General features: G+C 36.9%; 1 protein-coding gene and 1 pseudogene across 2 annotated transcripts; both read left to right on the forward strand.

The window, feature by feature from the left end:
- The first annotated feature begins 807 nt into the window (after positions 1 to 807).
- Positions 808 to 3,723, forward strand: LOC149574977 (mavicyanin-like). The gene is made up of 3 exons (XM_089814821.1): positions 808 to 1,570; positions 2,285 to 2,655; positions 3,518 to 3,723. Exons 1-2 carry the CDS (start codon positions 1,432 to 1,434, stop codon positions 2,629 to 2,631), a joined length of 486 nt encoding a protein of 161 aa, XP_089670947.1. The 5' UTR covers positions 808 to 1,431; the 3' UTR covers positions 2,632 to 2,655; positions 3,518 to 3,723.
- On the forward strand, positions 2,792 to 11,808 carry LOC149574978 (rust resistance kinase Lr10-like; annotated as a pseudogene). The gene is made up of 4 exons (XR_016360274.1): positions 2,792 to 2,885; positions 3,518 to 3,646; positions 10,432 to 10,482; positions 10,567 to 11,808. The product of XR_016360274.1 is annotated as a rust resistance kinase Lr10-like (transcript).
- Positions 11,809 to 26,132: the final 14,324 nt, after the last annotated feature.

Raw genomic sequence — 26,132 nt, forward strand, 5'->3', positions numbered from 1 at the left:
GTCATTATACCTCCTAACTCCTCCTAACCTCTTTTCCAAAAATATAAATATTATTAACTTTGACAGAACCAATTCCAACCTCCTTCCAGAAAAAATAATTCTATGCCTACTTTATGAAATTTCCATGGAACCGCTGTGCATGAAGGCCCCGTTTAGTTGCTAGAGACGAGAACCAAAATTAGGTTATCAGGGTTAAAACCAGGTTTTGCAGAAAAACATGGGCATTTGGTTGGTTAAAATTATAACCTAGTTTTCACTTTCAACTTCTAATTTTTGACCAAAATTGGATGATGTGTCTTCCAATAAAAAGGTGGAATTTGAAATTAAAACCAGGTTTTGAATTTTATGAATGTTTTTTAATAATATTGTGGGGTCCGCGGTATATTCATCTTCCGTGTCAACCAAATGAACCATTGTCTTTCCAAATCACAAAACCAAGTTTTCGAAAACCTAGTTATAAGATATCCTATGAATGTTTTTTAATAATATTGTGGGGTCCGCGGTATATTCATCTTCCGTGTCAACCAAATGGACCATTGTCTTTCCAAATCACAAAACCAAGTTTTCGAAAACCTAGTTATAAGATATCCTGGTTATGAGACAAATTCATCTTCCGCAACTAAACGAGACTTATGAGACAAATTCATCTTCCGCAACCAAACGGGACCGAAGAGATTTCCAAGAGGCGTAATTAGACATATTCCTGATTTCCTTCATTGCCACACTTTGTACAGATTGGAATCTAAGAATTTGGTACTAACATTTGACTTCTCATGAGATAGGTCTGTTCAGTCTAAACACCTTTAGACCGACGAGAGATGATAGGAAGAAACTTAGCAGTATTCTGCACAAGATATGCTCATGGAAGACGACCATATTTATCATCTGGCAATGCATGCAAATCTTCAATTATCATTTCTTTCAATGTTTTTACGAGGTGTTCTCATGAAATCCATTAATGCAGCATTACATGGAAGCTCATCAGTTGTCACGGCTCTCACAATCCGCATTCCTGTCTGCCTGTAGAAAATATGGTGCGGAAAATTCGGCTTACAACTTCCGATTGCATTTGCCTGGAAGTTTCTAAATCTTTCACAGCATGTTACACTGCAAAATTGTGTGATGAAGTCAATCGACTTTGGACTTCGATTTTCGTGTGGCTGGCGGTGGGGTGGAGCGCGGGGGAGAAGAGACGAATTGTTAAAAGGGTTCATATTGATTGATATTCGGATATTAGAAAAGTCCCATTCTGCTTGACCAAGCTCTTATAAACACATGTTTTGTACCTCAATATCCTGGAAAGCCATAAATTTTGATCTGAGTTAAGGTGAAAGTGCGTTTCAAGCAAATTGAGCTTGTTTTGTGAAGTGGGTCGACCTGGGAACATGACGTTTCCTAAGCACAAGGGCTTTGCTGGTTTTTGGTGTTTTAATGGCGGTCGCCCTTCAATCTGTTGCTGCGGCGAGTCACACTGTAGGAGGTAGCTCAGGGTGGATCATACCCAATAGCAATGCTCAGCTTTACGACGACTGGGCTCACATTAACCCCTTCTATGTTGGAGACTTACTTGGTAAGTTTCCGTGCCCAGCTTTTGTGTCAGTTATAGGCAGTCATGGGTCTGGGCAAATATTTGAAACGGGTATTATTATCAGGCCACTGTTTTTCTAAATGTCAATTGTTTTTGCTTCTTTTGATGAGGATGGGTTTTAGTGTGGGAGGATTCAGATGAGATGGAATCGACAGTCAAAATTTTGTTCTGTCTGGGCTTTCTATCTTGTAGCATCAACGGAATAGGAGACATAAGAACCATTTTCTTCCTTGTGTTAATGGTCAAGGATGTGTGAAGGCCACTGTATGTCAAAATGTGAACTCTTGTGGCTTCTTTTCGGAGGATTCGAGAGATTTGAACGAATTTTTTTTTTTTTGGAGGGTTCGGATGAGATGGGATTGAGAATCTAGCTTCTAATGCCAATGGAATTCGACCAGAAAACCCAATTTTCTTCCTTGTGTTAATGCCGAAAGGTGAAAACCAAGGATGTCTTGAATCATCGCAGACTATCGTAGTGGACAACCACTCTGCCTTCTGACCCCCTGATTAAGCAAAGCCCTTAATGCAAAGCTCGAAAGGAACAGGGGAGGGTTTGGATTAGAAATCTAGTCACGGGTACACATAGGATTATGGATATCTATTACGCATTGATTCGAGTTTTTGTTGACTTTGCTCTCAATTTCCATAGATAGATGTAAATATTCACATGACTGATTTTAACTTCACTTATTGCAGTGTTCAACTTCAATGCAAGTACCCACAATGTTCTCCAAGTGACTCGGGCAAAACACAACAGTTGCACTAGGACTGGTGCCTTGGAAACCTATACTACTGGACCTGCCATTGTTAATCTCACAGAATCAGGCCCTCACCACTACATCTGTGGTACGAAAGGTCACTGCAGCTGTGGGCAGAAATTAGAAATCACAGTCTCAGAAGCACCAGTAGCTTCTCCATTACAATCCAAACCCCATCACCATTGCTATCATCAGTTGCTGCGACGGATTACACTGTGGGGGACAGCACCGGTTGGATTGTGCCCTCTAGCAATAAGCTATACGACAACTGGGCTGCCAATATAACCTTCAAAGTTGGAGACTCGCTAGGTAAGTTTCTGTGCCCAACTTTTATGTCAGTTACAGGAAGTCATGGGTTTAGGTTAATAATCTGAACAGGGAATTTTCCTCAGGTCCCTGTTTTTCAAAATGTGAGATGGTTATCTTTTGTTAGGATTCAGAAGAGATGGAGTTGAGAAGTGAGGTTATGTTTTGTCCGGGCTTTTTAAGCTTGTCCCATCAATGGAATAGAACCCAGAAGATCAAATTTTCTTCCTTGTGTAAGTGATGAGGGTTGTTTGCCTAGGAGGTTTTCGAATCACCGCAGATTATCATATTGGCGACCACTCTGCCTTACGAGCCCTTGATTAGGCGAAGCCTTAAGTACAAAGTTCTAGGTGGGAGTAGAGAGGGGTTGGATTTGAAGTACATCTGTTACATTCATTTGAGTTTTTGTTCACCTTGCTCCCTGTTTTGGTGAAATTAAATTTGACTTTGAAACAGAGTTCTCCAATCATGTTAGAATCGTCTCCCTAAACATCACTGGGTTTCTCTTTATCAAAATCTGGTTTGCTTTACAATATGCATTTAGTTTGGAAGTAGCATTGGCCTTTATGTAAGAGCAAGGGGTTTCTGTTGTATGCTTTGCTAATCTGCCTACATCAGGTGTACAGACCAAGTGTCGAAATTTCCTTCTTGTTTAGCGGATTATTTTACGGGTCTGATGAATTGAAATGTGTATGCTCGTTGAGGAGATTAATATTAGAGATGGACAATTTTGAGATATATTCTCTGAAATTTAGGATGGTCTGTTGGCTTGATTGAATTACATGAAATTCACCTGAAACATTTTGTTAATTCAATAAATATATGCATGTTTTCAAATGATTGGTTTTGTTTATACTTATTGCAGTGTTCGACTTCACTACAAATGTCCATAATGTTCTTCAAGTAACTCGGGCAAATTACAGTAGCTGTACTGCAACTAGTCCCTTGGAAAGCTATACAATTGGACCTACCACTGTTAATCTCACAAAATCAGGTGCTCAGTACTACATCTGTGGTGTTCTTTGTCATGTCCCCTATTCAAATAATTTAAAAAAAAAAAAAACTTTGTTAAGGCAGGCAGGCTCCAAAAAGGTGAAATTTCGGAAAAAGGGGCTAATCTTTGGAAACCAATGGACTAATAAATAAAAATTATTATTAAATTATATTTTATTAACCCCTCTTGGACGTGAGTTAGGGTTATGCCCTCTTTAAAAAGGGTTTGGAGGCATTTTGGGCTCATTCTACATCTTGATTCTTGTTAATTTTCTTGTTGTTCTTCAGAGGCTGCCAAACCTGTGGAGAAGGAGACCCAAGAACGGGAGTTTGCAGGTTTCCAGGAAGGCTAAGGACGGGAGTTTGAAGCCATTCCATGTGCATGCTCATACAGAGTTTGCCTTTGTGCTGAATAGTGCCGATTTGGGTTTTTTCGAGATTGTTTTTGGTTTGAGTTTGGGTTTTCAGTTGAGTGTTTCATATCAGTTTGGTTTGCTGCTGTATTTCAGACTTTATGATGTTAAAATAGAGCTGAATATATGTATTGGGTTGTGATTAAACTTCTGAAATAGTTTATGAGTGTTTTGTGGTGTTTTCGGGCATTTTTGTGTTAATTTCGGGAGCCCGATTGAGCATAGTTTTGCCCTACATTTGTGAGCTGTTGTGTAAAGGCTATACAAATCTGGAAATGTCATTTTGTAGGCTGTTATGCTGCTGAAATTTCTGTAAAAATGTCAATTTTCAGATTTATTGATAATTTGTGAAGTTGTGAAGTTTTTGGCACTAATTTGGACATACCCGATTTGGGTTTTATTGGAAAATTGGCAGATCTTTGTAATATTGGTTGTTTGATTTTAAAGTTCTGATTTGAGACTGGAAATATCATAAAAAATTAGTAAAGGGACATTACAGTGGTATCAGAGCCGTGATCTTGCCAGCCTGAGGGTTTGTAGAAGTTGCATGTCAGTTTTAACAACTACCCAGATCTTGCATGTCAAGTTTTGATAACTACCCAGATCTTGCATGTCATATTTTATGATTGCATGCAACTAAGTGAAAGAGAAAAAAGATATTTGCAGCGAAAAAAGAATAAAAAAATTTTGATCAAACCCCCAGTTGAAAGCAAAAGTACAAAATCCAAGGAAGAAAAAAGTATGGCTGATCCAGATGAGATGGCAAAGAAATTCTTCCAAGACATCCAAAATACTCAGAAGCAAACAGTGGATGGTTTGGCGGAAACTAGAGAGGCTTTACGAATATTGACAGAAAAATTACAAGGAATTGCATCTATTAATGAGAAAGGGAGCACTTCAGAGGAGCCAAGAAATGGGAGATCCACACCATATAAATCAACCAAATCTATTTTCTTGCCTGCAGATGAGCCACCAGTACCAAATCCAGCCATTAATCCAGTGGAAGAGGTTACAGGTAATTTGATTACATTAAGAGCTACTTACAATGGCTTAGATGATGACTTTCGTAGTTCAGTTCCTTTTAGAGAATATGTGGATATGATGAATGCTTTGATGCCCAAGAAAGAGAACAGGAGGGAGCATGACACAAGTGGAAGAGAGCTCAAAAATAAAATAAGCAAGTTTACAGCACCTACTTTTGATGGAACAAATAAAATTTCAGCTAGAGCATGGCTACAAAAATTACAGACTTTCTTCACACTTAACCCCATGAAAGAGAGTGATGCTATTCAATTTGCAAGTCTACACTTGGAAGATGCAGCCTATGATTGGTGGTATCATGGAATGACTACTCAAGGTCACGATCAAGTAACTACATTTGAAGATTTCAGTCAAAGGGTGATAGATAGATTTGACCTCAAGGATGATGAAGAGTACTTTAAAGAATTGTCAAAGTTGAAGCAAACCAAATCAGTTAATGAGTATATAGAAGAATTTCAAAAAGTGGCTATTATGGTATCTGATATGAGTGAAAAGAGGACCGTTTATCTTTTTCTTGATGGTTTAGAAGATTCTGTTAAGGGTTTGGTTAAGGCTTTCTCACCCTCAACCTTACAAGAAGCTATCAAAAGAAGCTTGCAACTTGAAACTTGCGTGCCTATGAAATCAATCACTAATCAAAAACCCCCAAATCTCTGGCAACATAAGGGAAATTTTCAGAAAAAGACTTTCCCAACACTACCACCAAAAGATGTGACAAATGTGGCAAAAAAGAAGGTAGATGAAGAGACTAGGAGTGAATTACGAAGGAAAAAGCTTTGTTTTACTTGTAGAGAACCATGGGTTCCAGGACACAGATGTTTGGGGAAAGGTCAAGTGCACTATATTGAAGTTGCTTCAGAATCTGATTCAGATGAGCATGAGGAATTTCATGATACTAAGGAGGAGGTAGAAGAAGAGAAAGTAAAAGAAATCAGCAAGGATGGCACTTTAGCAGCATTATCAGGAGTCCCAAAATACCATCCCTTCCGAATTCGAGGGGTACTAGCAGGGCAAAGGTTGACTGTTCTTCTTGATAGTGGGGCAACTCACAATTTTATTGATGAGGGATTTGTCATGAAAAGAGGGCTTAAAGCAGAAGATTTTGAGGGATTCAATGTTACTGTAGCTGATGGATTCACTATGCCTTGCACACGGGTGGTGAAACAACTCAAGATGACCTTAGGAGATTATGAGTTATGTGATGACTTCTATATGGTTGGTATTGGGGAGACAGATCTTGTATTGGGTGTTCAATGGTTGCACTCTATCGGAGGCTATTACATGAACCATCAAACTATGGAGTTTAAATTTCATTCCAATGGGAAAGAAGTCATATTGAGAGGGTTATCGAATGGAGCACCTAAGGCGGTCTCTGCAAAGAGGATGGAGAGGACTTTTCGAAGAGGACAAGTAACATGGGCAGCAGGAGTCATAATCCAACCAAAAAGCTCTCCAAAGAATCAAGGTAATTTCCATTTTGAAATTCAAAATATTCTTGATAAGCATAGTATAGTTTTCAATGATTTGCCTCCAGGATTACCACCAGATAGAGGTTTTGAGCATGTTATAGAGTTAGAACAGGGTGCCAAACCAGTTATAACAACCCCATACCGCCATCCAAGAGGTTATAAGGAAGAAATTGAAAAAACTATTAAAGAACTCCTGGACATGGGATTCATAAGGCCTAGCTCTAGTCCATTTGCATCATCTGTGGTACTTGTCAAGAAAAAGGATGGTACAATGAGAATGTGTATAGACTACAGGGCTCTAAACAAGAAGACCATTAAAAATAGGTATCCCATACCACGCATAGATGAACTCATTGATGAGTTACATGGTGCTGTATACTTCTCAAAAATTGACTTAAGATCATGCTACCATCAAATCCGAATGAGGAGTGAAGATGTGGAAAAGACTGCTTTCAGATGTCACTATGGGCACTTTGAATTTCTTGTTATGCCATTTGGACTCATTAATGCACCTGCAACATTCCAATCTTGTATGAATAAGGTATTCAGTCAGCATCTTCGAAAATTTGTTTTGGTATTTTTTGATGATATCTTGATATACAGTAAAACATGGGAAGAGCATCTTAAGCACATAGACACTGTTTTGGGAATCTTGGAGCAGCAATCCTTCTATGCTAAGCTATCTAAATGTGAGTTTGGTTTGACAGAGATCCTATATTTGGGACATATTATAAGCTCTAAAGGAGTACAGGTTGATCAACAAAAAATTCAGGCAATTTTGGATTGGCCTCCACCCACTAATCTTACACAATTGAGAGGTTTCTTCGAGTTGTGTAGCTACTATAGGAGATTTGCCAAGGGATTTTCTCAGCTTGCTGCCCCCTTGACTGATTTGACAAAGAAAAGAGCTTTTGTTTGGACAGAAGAGGCACAAAAAACATTTGATAAGCTTAAGAAGGTAATGAGTTCATGCCCTGTGCTTGCAATTCCAGATTTCTCTTTACCTTTTGTTGTTGAATGTGATGCTTCTGGAGAAGGTATAGGGGCTGTCCTAACTCAAAGGGGACATCCAATAGCATTTGAAAGTCGAAAATTAAATCAATCAGAGAAAGGGTACTCCATCTATGATAAGGAAATGTTGGCAATCATGCATGCACTTCATAAGTTTAGACAATATTTGGTATGTGGGAGATTCATTGTAAAGACAGACCATAATAGCCTCAGGTTCTTCTTGAACCAAAGGGATTTGAATGATCGTCAACAAAAATGGGTAAGCAAATTGCAAGCTTATGATTTTGATATTGAATACATGAAAGGAAAGAATAATGTGGTTGTTGATGCTCTCTCAAGAAAGCCCACTTTGTGTTCCTTATCATCTATCTCTGCTAATTGGAAGGTCTCCATAATTTTAGAGTATGCTAAAGATTCATTTGCCACCAAGATTTTGGATAAGTTAGTGGATGATAACAGGTACAAGGTTGTTGATGAATTGATTTATTACAAGAACAGGATCTTCTTAGTGCCAGGGTCAAAAACTAAGGAGAGGATATTGAGGGCCTTTCATGACACACCTTTGGCTGGTCACCAAGGATACTTCAAGACATACAAGCAAATTCGAGAGCGGTTTTCATGGAAGGGTATGAAGGAGGATGTCCTTAAACACATTAAGGAATGTATGGTATGCCAACAAAGCAAGAGTGAGCAAAATTTTCCTGCAGGGTTGTTGCAGCCACTTCCTATTCCCGAACAAAAATGGGAAAGTATTTCCATGGATTTCATCACTGGGTTGCCCAAGGTTCAAGGTAAGGATTGCATATATGTGGTGGTAGATAGACTAACTAAGTATGCACATTTCTTTCCTATCACATCTGATTTCAAGGCATCACAAGTGGCCAAATTGTTCTTCAAGGAAATTTTTAGATTACATGGTTTGCCTAGAAACATTGTTAGTGACCGGGATAGTAGATTCCTCAGCTCTTTTTGGAAGGAGCTCTTTCATTTGGCAGGAACTGAACTCACTCCCAGTACTAGCTATCACCCTCAAACAGATGGACAAATAGAGATAGTTAATAAATGGATAGAAGGATATTTGAGGAACTATGTTTCAAATCAACAACATGCTTGGGTGAAATGGTTACACCTAGGGGAGTATTGTTACAATACATCTCATCACATGTCTATTGGTATGCCTCCTTTTATGGTTATGATGCCCTTTCATTTGTTGATCTAATACTTTTCGATAGCAGAGTACCCGCAACAAGTGATTTCATCAAGCAAAGCCAAGACATAATAAGGTCCCTCAAGGATAATCTACAACATGCACAAAACCAACAAAAGATATATGCTGACAGGAAAAGGATTGAAAGATCTTTTGAGGTGGGAGATTTGGTATTTGTTAGGTTGCAGCCATATAAGCAAAGCACCTTAAAGAGAAGTGGGGCAGAGAAACTCAAGCCAAGGTTCTATGGGCCTTATAAAATCATCAAGAAGGTAGGAGAGGTAGCTTATGAATTGGAGCTCCCACCAAACAGCAAAATACATAATATTTTTCATGTATCTTGCTTAAAGAAGGTTCTAGGCCAGCAAACCATAGTATCTACAGAATTACCACCTCTTGATGATGAAGGGAAATTAGTTTTGATACCAGAAGAGATTTTGGATATAAGAGAGAAAAGGTTGAGAAATAGGAGCATCATAGAGCATTTGGTCAAATGGAAAGGATTACCACTAGAGGATGCAACTTGGGAAGGAGCACATATTCTTGAGAATTCCAACCTTCATTGCTTGAGGACAAGCAATATTTGGGAGGGGAGGACTTGTCATGTCCCCTATTCAAATAATTTTTTTAAAAAAAAACTTTGTTAAGGCAGGCAGGCTCCAAAAAGGTGAAATTTCGGAAAAAGGGGCTAATCTTTGGAAACCAATGGACTAATAAATAAAAATTATTATTAAATTATATTTTATTAACCCCTCTTGGACGTGAGTTAGGGTTATGCCCTCTTTAAAAGGGGTTTGGAGGCATTTTGGGCTCATTCTACATCTTGATTCTTGCTAATTTTCTTGTTGTTCTTCAGAGGCTGCCAAACCTGTGGAGAAGGAGACCCAAGAACAGGAGTTTGCAGGTTTCCAGGAAGGCTAAGGACAGGAGTTTGAAGCCATTCCATGTGCATGCTCATACAGAGTTTGCCTTTGTGCTGAATAGTGCCGATTTGGGTGTTTTTGGGGTTGTTTTTTGTTTGAGTTTGGGTTTTCAGTTGACTGTTTCATATCAGTTTGGTTTGCTGCTGTATTTCAGACTTTATGATGTTAAAATAGAGCTAAATATATGTATTGGGTCGTGATTAAACTTCTGAAATAGTTTATGAGTGTTTTGTGGTGTTTCCGGGCATTTTTGTGTTAATTTCGGGAGCCCGATTGAGCATAGTTTTGCCCTACATTTGTGAGTTGTTGTGTAAAGGCTATACAAATATGGAAATGTCATTTTGTAGGCTGTTATGCTGCTGAAATTTCTGTAAAAATGTCCATTTTCAGATTTATTAATAATTTTTGAAGTTGTGAAGTTTTTGGCACTAATTTGGACATACCCGATTTGGGTTTTATTGGGAAATTGGCAGATCTTTGTAATATTGGTTGTTTGATTTTAAAGTTCTGATTTGAGACTGGAAATATCATAAAAAAATAGTAAAGGGACATTACATTCCTAGTCACTGCAGTGCTGGGCAGAAGTTAAAAATCACAGTTTCTGGTAATCAGAATAGGCTTATGGCTTGTTTAAAACTTAAAAATTATGTGAATTGAAAATTTAGGAAATAAGCATTATTTTCATTATAAATTTTATAAAATAATTCTCGTCTTTGATGAAGGAGGAAAACTTATCAACCGTCAGAAGAAGTGGATGTCCCCGACTCCAGCAGGTAAATTCAGAGTTCGAACTTTTTTGTCTGGTGACCTTTAACACTAGATAACAGCATTAAAATTGGGTATGGATTTTATTGCAGCTGTAGGAGTTGCATCTGGTGTCTTCATTATCTCAACCATCATTATTATTTACATTAGAATTATTAGAAAGAAAAGGGATCTGCAAGAGGAGGAAGACATTAGAGGGTATATGGACCCTCTTGACTTAAGACATCCTTCAGTTGAGAACTTCTTACATGCAGGAATTCCTATCAGATATTCTTTCTGTCAGACCAAAAGATACACTAACAATTTTGCAACGAAACTTGGACAAGGAGGTTTTGGTACAGTTATTAAGGGTGCGCTTCCTAATGGGTGTATGGCAGCCATTAAAATTCTTGACAAATCAAAACATAGTCGAATCCAATTCATGAACGAAGTAGCTACCATTGGAAGAATCCACCACTTGCATCTTGTGCAACTTTTGGGCTATTGCTTCGAGGGTTCTAAGAGAGCTTTGGTTTATGAGTACATGGTCAATGGTTCCCTTGAAAAATATATCCATGGAGATGATCAAAATGTTCTGAACTGGAAACAACTGCATTTCATTGCCATGGGTACAGCTCGGGGCCTAGCATATCTACACGATGATTGCCAAAATAAGATTTTGCACTGCGACATAAAACCCCACAGTGTATTGTTGGATGTCAATTTCTCCCCAAAAGTTGCAGATTTTGGTTTGGCAAAATTAACTGATAGAGAGGAAAGCCATGTGTCTCTTACAGGTGCTAGAGGTACCCTCGGTTATGTGGCTCTAGAGGTGTGGTCTAGAAGCAATGGACCCGTGACTGACTGGTCAGATGTGTACAGTTATGGTATGTTGGTGATGGAAATGGTTGGAGGAAGAAAGAACTTTGATATGAAAGCAAGCAGGTCCAGCAAATTTGACTACCCAGAGTGGGCATTTAAACGAGTGGAAATGGGAGAATTTCAAAAGTTGAGAGAAGAAAATATAGTAGATGATGAAGATGAAACTATAGCCAAGAAGTTGAGCATGTTAGGACTGTGGTGTATTCAGTACAATGCTTTGCAGAGGCCTTCTATGAGTAGAGTGATCCAAATGCTGGAAGGAACTGTTGATATAGCCATGCCTCCTCAGCCCTTTCCTGTCAATACATCATTTGAAACAGAGGCCTCCACTGAATCATCGTCTCTCATGTGAAGTGTAATTATATGCTCTCATTCATTACATTTGAACTGTTGATATAGGCATGCCTCCTCAGCCCTTTCCTCTCAATACATCAATTGAAACAGAAGCCTCCACTGAATCATCATCTCTCTAGTGATGTGTGGTCATATGCTATCATTCATTACATCTCATCTATGTCGCATGGCATATGTTACTGGTTAAATGAATGCTGACCTCAACCCTTAGAATTGTGCACAAATTAGCATGTTCTCTAATTTACCAAGCAATTCAGTCTATCTAGTTAATAGTGTTGATGCAGCAAGTACCCTCTACTCTCCTCATCACCTCTTCTCTCATTAAAATTGTTCAATAATTTGCATTCATAAGACCTATGAAGGACCCTATTTCGAAAAAGAAAACAGTCATAGATGCTTTATCCATCAAAAAACAATAAGTAATCTCAACTAAATGAAAAATATGTTACAAGATTCAAGAATTTGGCAGATTAATAGATTTCTAGATGATTGATTGATTAACAGAGGAACAAATGTGTTTCATATAAAGAATTACAAGGACGTTGTTTCTAAAAGAAACAACGTAAACTAAAGACGGAATTAGAAACAAAACTGAAGATAGGATAGAAAACATTCCTATCTGGACTGAAGACAAAAGAGACAAGATAGGAAACATTCCTATCTAGACTAAAAGATAGACTACAATCAAGTAGTTGACCATTATAGAAAGTATAAGATATTATCTTAATACCCTCCCTTAATGGTCAATACACGGATGTCGGAACATTATGGGATAATTGAGACCCTCCCTAGATCTACAGAATGCTAAAACCAAGAAGCTTTGCCAGAAGAGTGCTATGACTCAAAACAGGTTACAATTACAAAACTTCGTTTTTGTGGAAAAAATGGTAAAACCTAGAATCTCACACAACCTTGTGTATTACAGACAACATGAAATGATTTTTGAGGAGAAAATCAACAAACCCAAAAAAAAAAAAACCAAATTCAGAAGGTGAAAAAAGTAGCTTCGCCTTGATCAGGAAGTTCGACAACTTGTGTTGTTGGCTGGGAAGCATTTTGCCTTGCTTGGGCAGTCAAATGTTTTCGACACTCGAACTTCATATGGCCAAACTTGTGACAGTAATTACACTATACATTTTGCTTTGTAGAGCCATCCAAGGATTGAGCAGAAGGTTGATGTTGGGAAGGCTGAGAAGGCTAATGGTTGCCAATGATTTGTTGAAAGGATTTTGCAGCAAATGCCTGCTCTAAGGAGGCTATAGAAGCATTGCTGCCAAACTGTTGTTTCCAACGATCCTGCTGCAGAAGTTTGGTGCATAATTCTGGAAACTTCAGATCAACATTAGTTGACCTAATGTTGAGTGTTTCTATAAAGTGCTCATAGGCTGATGGTAGACTTTTCAGAGTGATGACTACCATATCCTCTTCCTCCATTTTTTGACCAATAACTTTGAGCTGATTGTGGATGTCCTTAATCTTTGTCAAATGCTCTTGCAAGGACATACGGTCATCCATCATAATGGAGAATAGTTGATTCTTCAGAAATAATGCCCGACTTTTGTTAGATGTTTCATACAACTCCTTCAGATATTTCCAGATTTCTGCAGTTGACTTGCCAGAAGGAATCTGCGGTAGTTGATCATCAATAACAAAGAGCTTAAGAAGCATAACAGCCTCTCGATTGTGATCATCAAACTTGTCCTGTTCAGCTTGGTCGAAGGTCGGACGAGTCTTTGTGCCTAGAACAAGCTCATCCAAATGACGATATTTGAAGATGGTTAACATGCGTTGCTTCTAGTGATTATAATTGTGGTCATTGAATCATAGACTGCCCTCCAACATCAGATTAGTCAAAGATGCCATTTGCACAAAGTTTGAGGCAATGTTGAGGCTGACCTAAAAAAAATCAGAAGAGTAGATGGAAAACTCAGAAGGAATCTGCAGTCACAATGTAAATTCACTGGCTCAAATATTGAGGCACAAAAAATGAGGTACCCAGAAAATTTTGACGAAGACCTAGATGAGGTCTCGAAAAACCCACCAAGAATTTGAAATCAAATTTTTTTTTTGAGGTCAAAAAACTAGGGTTTCGAGTAGAATAACAGTTGGCGGCCAGGGAGTTGAATAAGCAGAGAAAATGGCAATTTCTTGAAAATAAATGGTCATTTTTGTTATAGAGTTCTATTAGAGGCAAAGGTTGCACTGAAGATTGGAGTTTAACTCCACAAATGGTCGAGATTACAGGTTGTAGGTCGTAAAAAAATACGTTTGCACAAAAAATGCCAAAAATGACCTCCAAAAATCGCAAGTTTATAGATGGATATGGAGCAATTTGCAGATGCAGGCAGACACAAAAGGAAATATGCAACTTCCCGTCTTGATTTGTAGAGAAAAAAGGATACTAGGCACGGGTGGAAATACCAGTCATGAGCAGAATACCAGGTGCGGGCAGAAATGAAAACCAGGCGCAGGCGCAAACACAATGCCAAGTGTGGGCAAGAATGAAGACAAGTCATGATAATAACAGGATCATGATTAGAACCCTAGACGCAAGTGTGAGCAGATAAAAATGACTTTCATTTTGCATGGACGCGATTTGCAGGTTCATAAACCCTAGTCGAAACTCAGATGTGCACAGATAAATTTCTCAAAGAAGAAGAAATCTTGGACAAGCTATAGAGAAATCCTTAGAAATAATTTCAAAAAATTTAGCAGATAATTTTGAAAGAAATTATAAATTTTTCGAAAAATTTCTTATAATGGCTCAGATACCATGTTACAAGATTCAAGAATTTGGCAGATTAACGGATTTCTGGATGATTGATTGATTAATAGAGAAACAAATGTGTTCCTTATAAAGAATTACAAGGACGTTGTTTCTAAAAGAAACAACATAGACTGAAGACGAAATTAGAAATAAAACTGAAGACGTGATAGGAAACATTCCTATCTGGACTGAAGACAAAAGAGACATGATAGGAAACATTCCTATCTAGTCTAAAAGATGGACTACAGACAAGTAGTTGACCATTATAGAAAGTATAAGATATTATATTAATAAAATACCCCAATTTCATTGAATTAGAAATGGATAAATAATAAACAAGAGAGAAACATAAACACTAGAATGTCCATTCTTTCATTTTTAGGAAAACAGTTTATAACCCAAACTTCTGCACAACACTTTTTCTCCAAATCAAAGATACTCCCAAATTAAAAACTCTCCCCCAAAAGCCATCTATAATCCCACAAAAGGAAAGAACAAGCCAAAAATAGAAACATCTAAATTCCACAATTACAAACTAAAAATGCACAAAATAGCAAAAATGAAGACTGGCAGGTATTAGATCATCCATTAATCAAAGCAGCTTGGAGCTTTCTTATTATAGGTAAACTGCATTGAAATTTTTTATAGATGATGATTTTTATTAGAGAAGCATGGAATTTTAAAGCGTATGCATTCATGTACACAAAAAAAGATAAAGAAAAAAGAATTCAGCAAGACAACAAACATCTACAAAACAACAAAGAACATGCCATCACAATACAATGCATGGTGCTTTTAAAATTATAAATTATATCTACTCTCAGTACAAAATATGTCAATGAGGTCCATGTCACATGCAATAGATTCCTCTATCAAAATATGTTATTGATCTGAAGACCTTTGGATCTTAGCTCAGTAATATAGAGCAAATCTATTCAAGCTCTGCAATTTTGATTATTGGTATTGGAATTTGATTGTTCTAAAAGAAACTGTAAAAGGAAGAAATGGTAGTCACTAAGAAAAATGAAAACAAGATCTGTGAAGCACAAAAGATTCATTCACAAATAGAAAGTCTAGTATGAGAGTTCTAAAGTAAACCTTGTAATATATAGTTTTGATTCATTTTCAAGATCTTTGTTGAGAAATGTGTCTCATACTTGCAAGTCTCCACTAAAGGTAAAGGTGTTACCACCTTTTTCCTTATGGTAAAGTAAAAGGCTATTTCACCTTTACCTCTTAAGGTTTCACTATCTGCATAGTGAATTGTCACTCAATATTTAATAATGCCAAGTTGCATTATTAAATGTGTCCACTCTATGTGTGGATGACTCCTTCCACCTTGTGAGTGGATGACTCACTCCACCTTGTGAGTGGATGAATCACACCACTTTGGTGTGGGGGTGAAATCCTTTATAAGGATTTTCATACCTTGCATTACAATACAACACAACACTAACATAATGAGGGCTTGGAGAAGAGATGAGATATTGAGTTCTGTTTGCAAGACTCGGTGCTAGAAGGAGACTCTCCAAGCTCAAGTTGTGGTGATGCTCCTGTAAGAACTTGCATTGTAAGTGTATTGTAATCTTCTTGGTTTGATAATACATTGTGCAAGTTTTGGAGGGTGAGGTTTTTCTCCTGAAAGGGTTTCCCTCAACATTTAATAATGCCAAGTTGCATTATTAAATGTGTCCACTCTATGAGTGGATGAGTCAATCCATCGTGTGAGTGGATGACTCATTCCACCTTGTGGTTGGATGAGTTACTCCACCTTGTGAGTGGATGACTCACTCCACCTTATGAGTGGATGAATCATACCACTTTGGTGTGGGGGTAAAATCCTTTATAAGGATGTTCATACCTTGCATTGAAACACAACACAATACAACTCTAACATAATGAGGGCTTGGAGAGGAGATGAGATATTGAGTTCTGTTTGCAAGACTGGGTGCTAGAAGAAGACTTTCTAACCAAAATTTGTGGTGATGCTCCTGTAAGAACTTGCATTGCAAGTGTATTGTAATCTTCTTGGTTTGATAATACATTGTGCAGGTTTTGGAGGGTGGGGTTTTCCTCCCGAAAAGGTTTCCCCACAGTAATTACTATGTTATGTGATTCATTTTTTTTATGTACTTCATCTTTGTAATACTTAAGTTGAAAATTGCACAAGTCATCCTCTCAAGATTAGTGTAGGAAGTGTTTCCACTTACCTCTACTTCCTTTCAAGTGGTATCAGAGCCTAGCCAATTTTGGTTCTAATTGTTGGGTACAAGGCTTTTTGAGCTAATAAAGTTTTGAGTGGGAGCTTGTGTAGTATATTTCATTAGTGTATTGCAGGATTGTAAAGATGGCAAGCATATCAGGGAGGATTGATGTAGAGAATTTTTTTGGCACCAATTTTGAAATGTGGAAGTTGAAGATGGAGGATCTATTGAATGATTGAGATTTGTGGAATGCGGTGGACAAGAAAACACATAGGCCCGCAGATCCAGCTTTAGCAACACAATATGATGTGATAGATAGAAAAGCTAAAGGTCTCATCAAATTGTGTCTTGTAGACTCAATTATGATAAATGTCCATGAAGAACCTACTGCAAAGAAGCTTTGGAAAAAGCTAAGTGAGATTTATCAAGCAAAATCACTTGTGAACAAAATTTTCTTGAGGAAGAAATTATATTCCTTGAGCATGGAAGGAGGTGGATGAATTTTTGAGCATCTGGAAAGCTTTAACATGTTGGCAACTTAGTTGACCTCGGTAGGTGTTCCAATGGATGAAGAAGAAAGGTGCCAAATATTGCAATGTTTGTTGCCAAACTCATGGGACAACCTTGTGATGGCTATAGGGAGCACTTCAATTGTCTTGAAGATGGAGGATGTCGTTGGTTCTCTACTTTCTGAAGAGATGAGAAGGAAGGTCTCTCTAAATGCCAAAGAGGCTTTGAGTGTTTGAGGAAGAACAAAAGAAAGAGGCAAGAACAAAAAGTAGCATGGTCGTTCTAAGTCCAAGAATAAGGGGATATCAAAATCTCGTGGCAAGTCCAAGGTGATCTATTAGAATTGTGGAAAAGTCAGTCACTTCCAAAAGGACTATAAGGAGGAAAAGAAAAAGAAGAAGAAGCAAGATTCTAATTCTAAGTTCAAGAAGGAAGATGGAGATGCTTTTATCGCAGCCTTGGCCACTCGTGCAGGGGACAATGCATGGTTGATAGACTCAGGTGCATCTTTCCACATGACTTCTAATAGAAATTGGTTTAGTAAGTATGAAAATTTCAATGGTGGTAAGGTGTATTTGGGTGATAATTCAGTTCTTGATATAGTTGGTCGTGGAAGTATTCGTGTGAAATTTTCTGATGGTAGAGTTAGAAGATTTGATGGTGTCTTGCATATCCCAGGACTAGCATGATGTCTGTTATCTATTAGCAAACTAATAGATGTAGGTGCGCATGTACAATTTTCTGAAGTAGGTGTGAAAATGGTTAGAGGTGCTATGGTGATAGCTAGAGGAAGCAGATTGGGTACATTGTACCAGATTGATGCATGCACTATTGAGTGCAATAGCACTTCTAATGAGTTTGTAACAAGGACCACTTTGTTGGAAAAGGAGAGGGTCTCTCCTTCAATAGATGGTCATGGTTTTTGGGTACCCAAGGGTGCTCTATCTATTGAATCAAAACTACTTGCGGAGAAGATGATGTTATGGCACCAGAGACCTGGCCACATAGGTGAGAAGGGTCTAAGGACCTTGAAAAAAAAAAATCTTGTTGATGGTTTGAATGACTGCAATCTTGAGTTTGATTTTTGTGAGCATTGTATCTATGGCAAGGAAAACCGCATTCAATTTTACTCAAGTTCTCATAAGTCTTCATGCATTTTGGATCTAATTCATTCAAATGTATTTAGTACAATTGATGTTCCTTCTATTGGTAGATCAGTTTATTATGTTTCTTTTATAGATGATTTTAGTGGAAGAACATGGGTTTATTTTCTTAAAAGTAAAGCTAAAATTTTTAGTCGGTTCAAAGAATTTAAAGCAATGGTTGAGTTGCAAACTAGAAAGAAGATAAAATGTTTGAGAACTGACAATGGTGGTGAATATTGCTCAAATGTTTTTGACTCATTTTGTAAAGATTGTGGTATTAAATGAGAGAAGACAACTCTATATTCTCCACAACAGAATGGAGTTGCAAAAAGAATGAACATGATCTTGATGGAGAAAGCTAGGAGTATGTTGAGTGGACCTAGATTGGAACAAAATTTCTAGGTTGAAGCTATAGCTATTGCGTGTTACTTGATAAATAGATCTCCTACATCAGCTATTGTTGATAAGACACTAATGGAAGCATGGTCGAGCCACAAGCCTTCACTTAGACATCTAAGAGTGTTTGGTTGCGAGGCATATGCTCATGTGCGAAAGGAGAAGTGAACAAAATTGGATAAAAAAGCTGTCAAATGTATCTTCAATGGTGTGAAAGGATACAAGCTTTGGGATCCTATTGAACAAAAGGTATTTCATTCTAGAAATGTTATATTTAGAGAAACTAAGTCTTCTTTTGCTTCAGTACAACCAAAACAAACAAAAGAAAAAGATGTGATTCAACTGTCTACTACACCTGAGAAAGTTGAATTGAGGTCCTTAGAAAGAGAAGAAGCTGAGGAGAGCTCTACAAGTTTAGAATCATCAGAGGGAGAAGGTGAACATGAACTTGAACCTGAACCAGATCTTTTTCGAGGGTCTAGTAGTTAGAGGAAAGCACTAGAAAGGTATGGTTATTCTCCTGATGATTGGAGGTGTATATTTGCTTTGAATGCTAATATTGATGAGCCGAGATCTGTGGAAGAGGATCTTGGAATGAATGATTTAGAGTCCTGGAAAGTAGCCATGGATGAAGAGATGGTAGCTCTTAAGAGAAATGACACATGGGATCTTGTATCATTGCTAGAAGGATGAAAGCCTGTTGGTTGCAAATGGGTGTTCAAAAGGAAGATGGCTTTAGATGGAAGCATTGAGAAGTATAAAGCACGATTGGTTGCAAAAGGTTACTCCTAGATTGCGGGAGTTGATTATGGTGAAATTTTTTCCCTTGTAGCAAAAATGACATCCATTCAATCCTTACTTTCTATTGTAGCCACATATGATCTAGAGATTGAGCAGATGGATGTGAAAACAACATTCCTTCATGGAGATTTGGAGGAAGAAATTTATATAACACAACCAGAGCACTATGTGGTAAAAGGTAAAAGTCATTTGGTTTGTAAGTTAAAGAAATCCTTGTATGGTTTAAAACAAAGTCCTAGGATGTGGTACTAGAAGTTTGATACATATGTATTGAGTTTGGGATTTGTGCGATCAAAGTTAGACCACTGTATATATTTTAAGTCTGATGGATGTATTGATGTTGGTATGATGATTTTTCTCGTTAATGCAAAAAATGTCAATGAGGATAAATAAATCCTTTAAAAATACGAGCTTCCTTATAAGGGTTCTATATAATCTAGTAACTGTTAAGCATTTTGCTTCTCTTATGGCATTGTTCCATAATGAATTTTTTGTATATAATTTATTTCTGCTAAGGTGGGTGCAAAATATTATTATATATGTTTAGTTTTGATAGAGGGAGGGGTTTAGCAATGAGTTTTTTTTTTTTTCTGATCATGGACTCTCATTGTTAGGGATCTTGCCTCTTTACACAAATGCCACTAGGATGCATTGAAGGTTCTGAGATGAGCTCTCTTGTTAATTTGAATGATTTTAAATGAGGATAAATAAATCCATTCAAAAACTTTGAGCTCCTTCAAAAGCTTCTATTCAGTCATACTAAACATTAAAACTAGCGACCATTTACTTCCTTCTAGATTGTGCTTCTTCATGTAGTCTGTTTCATTGTGCTATGACATGTTGTGTTGCCATCAATGCCAAAGAGGGAGATTGTTAGATACAATTGATTAATTCTGTGTTGTCTTTGATGTTACACAAATGTCATATCATTATCAATCAGTGTATGATGAGCTCACTTGGGCAGTAAAGATAGTTTTCTGTGTCTACCAAGCATTCGTGTGATTGCCTAGTTCAAAAGGTAGTGTCTACTGAGTTCACTCCGGTGTTGAAGAAAAGCATGCAGAAAGTGAGTGTTAACCGAGCCCACTCAGTTAATGAAGGAAAGTTGGATGGAACCAGTGCTAATTGAGCTCACTCAGTTGCCAAAGTATTTTCACAAGTTTGCAATGTTAACCAAGCTTCTACTGGTTAACAAAGGAAATCGTTTCTGAGTTAATTTCTACTGAGCTGGGTCAGCTATCGAAGGATTTTCTTATTTTGGCACAATAAGCTTAATTGAATAATCTATTGATTCCAACCAACTGAGGTGATGAATATTAATTATTCTAATTTGTATTTGAGCCAATTTGACAAAATAGAAGATATAAGTATAAGGTCAAGTTTGTGATTTCAAAATATGAGGTGGATGTAAGTATGAAGATGTATTGAAGATTTAATGATGAGAAGAGGAAGCGAATTTGAAGGATAAGCAGAATATCCTTGTGGAGTAGAAAAATTATATTCGATCAAGAAGGATCAAGTACAAGCCAGAACAAAGATTTGTAATCAACAATTTAGTTGCATTCAAATTAGGTCATCTCATTATTACTCTCTAACCATTGTAGTAGTGATCTAAATCTCCTAATAGAGTTGGCTTAACAACTATTTGCAAATCCTCTAACAAGGTGGTAATTCCATTAAATTGTCTAAAGACCTCTAACAAGGCCACTGCTAATACGGTGATTAAATCCTTTAATAGGGTCACACCTAATATTGTGTTTTGTAACCTTTAATCGGGTTGGCTCCTAACAGGTCTCACTTCAGAAGATTGAAAACAGTAGCTAGTTGCAATTGGTGGTTTTGAGGTATGTTAGGATCTTTGTTGTTGTTGTTGTAGTAACCCCATTTAGAAAGCTAGGTTTGGTGTTACAAGATCTTTGTTGCTACTACTATTTTTTAGTAGGGTAGGCCTAGGGACACATGGGGTTTCTACACAATGCATTTAGAATGCTTCTTTTTGATCTTCTGATGTTATTTTGTTGTTTGCTACTTCAATTTTTGTTATAGATGCCAACGATACTCTCTATGAAGAGCTTTGGCATGCCTACGCTAGTCCTCTTGTTACCGTGCCAAGGATTGGAGAGTGGGTGTTTTACTTCCCCTAGGGTCATATTGAGCAGGTATTATATATTGTATATTTTTCACTTTTTGTTGGTTAAATGGTTGTTTTAGTAAGCATATAGCTCTTAGCTTCAACGTGAGTGCAAGCATGATCCAATTTTTTGTAAGCACGATCCAATATTTTGAAAGTCTAAGTGGACTGTCATGCACATACCACTAGAGCTTGTTTCAGCTTTTGGGTATGTACTCATAGTCCATAAATCTTCATGGTTTCATGTATTGCTCTCTTTATTTGTTGTGCATGCCATATTTATATTGATCATAGTACCTTTTGCCTCCTGTTCAATCGAATATGTTCTAATAGCTCTCAGTACATTTAGAAGCGTAAGCCATCACTAGATCAGTCACACGGCACAACTTAATGCATCTTTCTATTTTGAGGTTCCCATTGAAGACTATGTTTTCTTTGTTTCCCACACATTTATGAGCATCTCCCACTATTGGGATTCAACACTATCGAATCAGTCACGACACACTATTTAGAGCGATTATACATACTATGGCATTGTGGAGGTTCTCGCCTAGCCACTCAAGCATGTTATGTTGCTATCAATGCCAAAGAGGGAGATTGTTGGATACAATTGATTAATTGTGTGTTGTCTTTGATGTTACACAAATGTCATATCATTATCAATCAGTGTATGTCGAGCTCATTTGGGCAGTAAAGATAGTTTTTTGTGTCTACCAAGCATTCCTATGATTGCTTAGTTCAAAAGGTAGTGTCTACCAAGTTCACTCAAGTGTCGAAGAAAAGCATGTAGAAAGTGAGTGTTAATCGAGCCCACTCAGTTAATGAAGGAAAGTTGGATGGAACCAGTGCTAATCGAGCTCACTTGGTTGCCAAAGGATTTTCACAAGGTTGCAGTGTTAACCAAGCTTCTACTGGTTAACAAAGGAAATCGTTTTTGAGTTAATTTCTACTGAGTTGGGTTAGCTACCAAAGGATTTTCTTATTTTGGCACAATAAGCTTAATTGATTTATCTATTGATTCCAACCAACTGAGGTGATGAATATTAATTATTCTAAGTTGTATTTGAGCCAACTTGACAAAGTAGAAGATATAAGTATAAGGTCAAGTTTGTGATTTCAAAATATGAGGTGGATGTAAGTATGAAGATGTATTGAAGATTTAATGATGAGAAGAGGAAGCGAATTTGAAGGATAAGCAGAATATCCTTGTGGAGCAGAAAAGCTATATTCGATCAAGAAGGATCAAGTACAAGCCAGAACAAAGATCTGTAATCAACAATTTAGTTGCATTCAAATTAGGTCATTTCATTGTTACTCTCTAACCATTGTAGTAGTGATCTAAATCTCCTAATAGAGTTGGCTTAACAACTATTTGCAAATCCTCTAACAAGGTGGTAGTTCCATTGAATTGTCTAAAGACCTCTAACAAGGCCACTCCTAACAGGGTGATTAAATCTTTTAACAAGGTCACACCTAACCGTTTTTTTTGTAACCTTTAATAGGGTTGGCTCCTAATAGGGCTCACTTCAGAAGACTAAAAACAATAACTAGTTGCAATTGGTGGTTTTTCCCGAATTGGGTTTCCATGTTAAATCTTTGTGTCAAATGTGTTCAAGCTATTTTCTTTTATGTGTTTACAATTAAGTTAAAGTAGTGGTAATCACAGATACCATCTAAAGTTTATATGTTAGGCATTTACTAAGTTACAACATTCTGTATATGTTTACCGAGCTCCAACAATATTCAATTTTTAGTTTGCATTTTGTATTGACATCTAAGGGATCAAGGATTTATTTTAGTAGTAACTGATTCACCCCTCCCCTCTTAGTTACTCCTCTTATATTACCAACAAGACCATTCCTAACTTCCACAACCATATTTGAATGGTTGGAAAGTTTATTTAAGACTTTAGACACTAACAAATCTAACTCATTCCAAATTTATAATCTAACCATGGCTTTTCAAATATTTGAATTTGCAACCTTATAATTTATTAATTCAATGACCACTTACTTATTTTATTGATGTAATAACCTATTGAATTTCTCAAAAGACTCCTAGACCTTTTAAATACTCAAATTTATCAATTGGATGCTATTGATCCATTACAAATCATGTTTATTCTTTGAAGGTTACTTTGCCAACTTATAGAGCTTTTTCTTGTTACATATTATCAAAAGCCATTATAGGCTTCAATATGGTCCAATTGACCTCCTTAGAGTATTTATGGTGTTTCTTCATCCATTGATCTTCATTGGCTTTTATGATATTCATGTTGGTTTTGACTCTCCTTTTTGTTTTGACTGATTGTCCTTGGTGCCCTCCACCACACCGAGAGAAGGAAGAAAGCTTGAAGATCAAAGTGAGGTTCCTTCTATTTATGTTACATTAGAGCATAAATTCTTATTGCTAGAATTGACACCGTTGATGTTGAGTCGAAAATCAATTTATTGGTTTAGGTAGGGGAAATGGTGAGAGACTTCCAAATTTCAATCATTTCTATTTCTTAGGATGATTTAAACATCAAACATTAAGTTTGATTCTTATGCTAAATGTGTTAAATAGTCAAAGTTGACTTATTTTTTCCGAGATTGATTTTTTCCTTAGTGTGTGATGTTTAAGGGTAGCCCTATTCCCTTGCCTCACCTCATGAAACTAACCAAGCCATTGAAACAATTTGACCAATAGTGAATGACCAATCCCTACTTCATTGGTTTGAGGGAAATTGTCAAACTCTCACTGCTTCAAGTGGATCGATAGAGGCCTCTACAATTCTATGGGTGTTGTTGTTGTCTATATTATCAAGCTCAGATTGCATGTGTGCCATTTTCAAACATGTAGTGTGGAAACTTTGGGTATGTTTTTAAGGATGCGGCTATCCTTTGTACAAAATGTATCGTTGACCAAATTTCAAAATATTGAAAATACATTGATTTTTTTTAATTTTTCACCATTTGATTTTGATGATCTAATATTTTGTGATAAAAAACAACAAAAAATTTGGGAAAAAATATTGTGTTTTTGTGAATCTAAAAATAAAATAAAATTAAGACTCTTTTTTGGTCTTCACTGCATTTTGTCTAGAGATTAGCTAGCACCTAATAGTCAAAAGGAATTACTATACAGGTGGTGATGTGCTCAACATGAACAAAGCACAATCTACAACACAAATGGGTCGACCTTAGCTTGTCATGATGTATGAGCAACAATGAAAAGGTAATTATGCCTAAGGCATTGCCCTATTTGAATGTTAGAAGCTAAAATTTGAATCTAATGATGGTAAATCATGTAGACGAAATGACTACTATTGTAGCAATGTGAATCGTCCACTATGTTATTCCTTAGCATGAAATTTTGTCTCTTTATTTTCACAAAACCCGCTACTATCATTGAGAATGTTGAAATGTCGTAGCTAATACCAATTCTCTAGAATATTGTGATTTAGCTACCTTGTTTTATCAGTCGACAAGCCAGTAGAATGATGAGTCAATCGTACAATGGTAGTCACACTGTGATGACTAGTTGGGAGAAGACTGTAGAGACCTAGAAGCCATGGGATCCTAGGGTTCCCTTCATGGTTAGGGTTTGTAGTACTAAAAATGAGTGGAGATGAGACATTGTCATTTCCACCTTACCTACCACTAGCAGTTAAATGCTTTTGTGCTTGCAATGATAAGCTAATAGATGCACGATAACTTTTTTTTATTAAAATGTAATCTTATGTGAACAAATTAGAGTATTTATAATTTTTTTATTTAAATAACATAATATTTACTAATATTTTAAATAGATTAATAAATATTATTTATTTAAATTCAATTTATGTTTTTTTTTAATGAATAATTATTGATTCTAGCTTCAGCCGTGTGAACTTTCGTAGGGTGATCTTGTATCCTCGACCCTTTTTTGTGAATTCTAATCTTAGTATATTATTTATTAATAGAAAATGACTATTCATCAAAAAATATCATTTAAAAAAACCCCATAAAAAATCTATTATGAAAAATTAATAAGTGAAATAAAAAATAATAATATAAAAAATAACATCTCTAACAAATATTTGATTTGTGATGTGAATATTAGGATTTAACTGTGTGATTTTTACATCACAATTTGACTAGCTGTGAAAATCATCTCCTACTTATCAATTGATGAGCTTAAGGGGCTTTCTAATGAATGGTTCATAAGGCACAACACTTGGTGAAGGTTTTGCAAATGGGGTTGCAAGCTTTGGGTTTAACTGTGGAGGAAACTTCGTAGTTAAGCACGCTCAGGCTGGAGTAGTACTGGGATGGGTGACCTCCCGGGAAGTCCCGGTGCTTCACCCCTGTGAGCATCACCTAGATCCAATGAGTGCTAAGTGTTCCATTTATTCTCATGAGAGATGGATTCATGTTGAATCACTACTCATGAAACATGGGTCATCGAGTTTGACTCAAAAATCACATAGTTAAATCCTGATATTCACATCACAATTTGACTAGCTGTG

Source organism: Cupressus sempervirens, chromosome 2 (assembly GCF_028749045.1).
Source record: "Cupressus sempervirens isolate cs-2001-9-10 chromosome 2, ASM2874904v1, whole genome shotgun sequence".
NCBI lineage: Eukaryota > Viridiplantae > Streptophyta > Pinopsida > Cupressales > Cupressaceae > Cupressus > Cupressus sempervirens.

Bases quoted from the DNA above. Each gene is read 5' to 3' on its own strand.
- LOC149574977 (XM_089814821.1), top strand. From the start codon at position 1,432: ATGGCGGTCGCCCTTCAATCTGTTGCTGCGGCGAGTCACACTGTAGGA. The intron at 1,571-2,284 runs GTAAGTTTCCGT...CACTTATTGCAG, and splicing joins CTATGTTGGAGACTTACTTG to TGTTCAACTTCAATGCAAGT.